The sequence below is a fragment of the Austrofundulus limnaeus genome, unplaced genomic scaffold, assembly GCF_001266775.1.
Source record: "Austrofundulus limnaeus strain Quisiro unplaced genomic scaffold, Austrofundulus_limnaeus-1.0 Scaffold1080, whole genome shotgun sequence".
Taxonomy (NCBI): domain Eukaryota; kingdom Metazoa; phylum Chordata; class Actinopteri; order Cyprinodontiformes; family Rivulidae; genus Austrofundulus; species Austrofundulus limnaeus.
In genome coordinates, this window is record NW_013953482.1 from 101,392 (window position 1) to 104,834 (window position 3,443).

Consider the following 3,443-nt stretch of genomic DNA (forward strand, 5'->3'; position numbering starts at 1 on the left):
TGGACTCAGACAGGATCCCAAACACCCCCCCACCACCCACCCCACACCCATGGCCAAGGGACAACGGCAGAAGAACCCGGAGGAGGAACCCCCAAGGAACCGGCGAACAGYCAGATGAAACATCGACTCCAACCATTTGAGTGACCCCCACCCCCGGATGCTGACCAACACCGCCCCCAGCAGATGACGGGACCTGGAGACAATCACACCTCAACGGAGAATCCCTTCGAGCTTCCTGGGCATACTGGTTCCACTTAGCGGTGTTAACGGACAGTGTGTTTTTGAAACCAGGGGCACAGTAAGTATCTACCTTCCCATGTTTCCACCTATAGGAAAAGCACTGTGGGAAAGGTGACTCTTGGGCCTCAGGAGTCTTAATTGCAGCCCAGTCTTCTACGAGGACTAGTCTTGACGCACCCACACCACCCAAACACCTATACCACACATAACGACTGCAAGCTAAAAAATATCTTAATCCCACTTATTAACTGTACAAATAAAGCAGCAGGGCAACCCACACCAAAACTGGCCCCCTGAGAATTATCTTTAACGTCTAAAAAAAAAAAACCAACCCTCAAAAAGTATATTCTCCTAGAAAAGTCATTTTAAACTAATCTAAAACCGTAGAATTAACACACCGGACGGACCATCCTCACATGGGAGGACGGACGGCCAACCAGCCTAAAAACCCAGCACAAAACCACCTAACAAACACAGCAACCCTTTTCTAAAAAATAACACAAAAAAAGAACCTTACCAATCCAATCCTACAATTCTCTCCACTTTCTTCTAACAAAAAAAAGTTAACAAATCAACCGGTTTTAAGAACAAGTTTAACTTTAGAAGAATAAATTAAACTTTGGTTTCATGTAAAAAAATATCACCAAATCACCTGTCATCTGGACACAGGACTTAGCCTCGGGATTTGATCAGCCCGAGGGGCCCCTACTGGCGAGAGCGTCTGGTGATAAATGGCCGAAACGCTTGTTGACCCAATGGACATCACTGAAGATTAAGTCCTGAAATTCTCTTTAGATACAAATTAGATCTGAAGCAGTCCAACTGCCCCAGAGCTAACTACGCAAATGAACTAGGCTACCTTAGAACAACCTAAAAGTACCCTAAAAATTGTACACTCCTAGATACACAACTATATCTTACTTTTCTTCTTTTTCTTCTGTTCAACAGCCAAAACCATGGCACACAGAACCATCACAGAATGGATTGAACTAGCATTCCAATTCATCCTCACCCAGCATAAAAAAAAACACTAACTTGACCTCTGGGAATATTAGGTTAACCTCTCAACCATAGGCCCAACCCTGACACACAACTTAGGTTAACCACTCAAACATAGGTCAACCACTCATAGACCCAACCCTGACCCTTCACTTAGGTCAACCACTCAAACATAAACTCAAACCTGACCATCACTCAGGCCAACCACTCAAACAAAGGCCCAGCCCAGACYCATCATTGAATTTAACTACTCAAACATAGACCCAATCATGACCCTGCACTTAGGTTAATCACTCAGGCATAGAACCAATCCTGACCTACCACTTAGGTTAACCACTTAAACATGGGCCCAACCACTGCCCATTACTTATGACAACCATTCAGACATAGGCCCAATCCTAACCCAAAACCTAAGAATAACCACTCAAACACAGGTCCAACCCTGACCTATTGCCTAGGATTACCACTGGGAAATAAGCCAAACCCTGACACATTACCAAACTAAAAAAAAACCAACAACCCCCACCCCCCTTGCACCTGGTCACATACCCCTTTCTAAACCCCCACCTTCTCCATAAAGTGCACCACATAACAAACACCCAATGTACAGTTTGAGTTTGACTCAAACAGTACGCCTGCACCCACCGGAATATGCAAATCATGYAAGTCGTATTCCACTACAACAGAGGTGTCAAACTCCAGTCCTCGAGGGCCACTATCCTGCATGTTTTAGAGGTTTTCCTGCTCCAACACACCTGATTTTGATGGCTGGGTGATAACAGGCTTCTGCACAATTTGAAGAGTTAATTCAATCACTGAATCAGGTGTGTTGGAGCAGGAAAACCTCTAAAACATGCAGGATAGCRGCCCTCGAGGACWGGAGTTTGACACCCCTGACCTAGTTGTATCTGCAACTGTATTTGATAATGTTTTGAACTTTTAAAATATTACATGGTAAAACAGAGGCTGCTCTTTATATTAGTGACAAACTTTGGTGTTTTTGATGAGTTACTTTCATTTTTGCTTCTACTTTTCATTTAAAATAAGTTTCCATTCTCAGCAGGTTTCAAAGGTTCTTCTTCTACATATTAAAAAGTTGTTAAACATCTGAGTGGTGCACTACTGCTACTAGTGGTGAGAAAGTGTATTACACCTTATTTAAAATCAGTGTGGTCCCACGGCTCATAGGTTAAGAACCTCTGCGTGATGATCCCATCGGTCACGGCCCAGGTTCTGGAGCTGAAACCTGATGTGTGAAGGTTTAGAAGGAGCCTCAGTGAGCTCAGGACCAGTTGTGTTGTGATGAAGCAGAGTTTGTGTGTCTGCAGGCCACCTTCCACACCCCCTTCACTCAGCTGGGCCAGAGCGCCGAGGGCTGCTCCTCCTACACCTTCCCCAAACTTATGGGCGGCGCCAAGGTAGAGAAAGCCCGTGTGCTGAGCAGAACCTGTGCTGCGTGTCCAGCTGTGAACCTGGTTGTGTGTGTGTGTGTGTGTGTGTGTGTCTGCAGGCCAGTGAGATGCTGCTGTTCAACAAGAAGCTGACTGCGGTTCAGGCCTGTAGACTGGGTCTGGTTACTGAGGTCTTCCCTGACAGCAGCTTCCAGTCTGAGGTCTGGAGCAGACTGAAGGCCTACGCTGAGCTGCCTCGCAACGTAAACACACACACACACGTTTCCACATTACAGTTTAACACACACACATGTTTCCACATTACAGTTTAACACACACACACATGTTTCCACATTACAGTTTAACACACATGGAACATGAGACTCCTCCTGTCAGACAGGGTTCAGGTTTTACACATCTGAAGGTTGGAAAGAACAGAGTTACACAAACTGAGCTGCAACTAAATGTTGCTCAGTGAAGACCCTGAACTGTCTCTGTCCTCTGTGTCTCTGTCCTCTGTGTCTCTGTCCTCTGTGTCTCTGTCCTCTGTGTCTCTGTCCTCTGTGTCTCCGTCAGTCTCTGGCTCTGTCCAAACAGCTGGTCCGTTCTGTGGACAAGGAGCATCTGTACAAAGTGAACGATGCAGAGGTGGAGCTGCTGATGGAGCGCTGGTTGTCAGACGAGTGTCTGAGCGCCGTCATGAGCTTCTTCCAGACCAAAGCCAGGCTGTGATGGAGCTGCAGGAGGTGAAGCCAGGCTGTGATGGAGCTGCAGGAGGTGAAGCCAGGCTGTGATGGAGCTGCAGGAGGTGAA

At 46.4% G+C, this 3,443-nt stretch overlaps 1 protein-coding gene across 2 annotated transcripts in view; it reads left to right on the plus strand.

Moving 5' to 3' along the window:
* Positions 1-3,443, plus strand: part of eci2 (enoyl-CoA delta isomerase 2) — a 13,399-nt gene extending 9,956 nt beyond the window's left edge. The window contains exons 9-12 of one of the 2 annotated variants that reach the window (XM_014030561.1): positions 2,568-2,657; positions 2,750-2,893; positions 3,207-3,355; positions 3,387-3,443. In XM_014030561.1, the coding sequence (XP_013886015.1) occupies positions 2,568-2,657; positions 2,750-2,893; positions 3,207-3,355; positions 3,387-3,393 (390 nt within the window). In that variant the 3' untranslated portion in view covers positions 3,394-3,443. Of the gene's footprint in view, positions 1-2,567; positions 2,658-2,749; positions 2,894-3,206 lie in introns of both variants that reach the window. The other variant, XM_014030560.1, reaches the window with a different exon arrangement.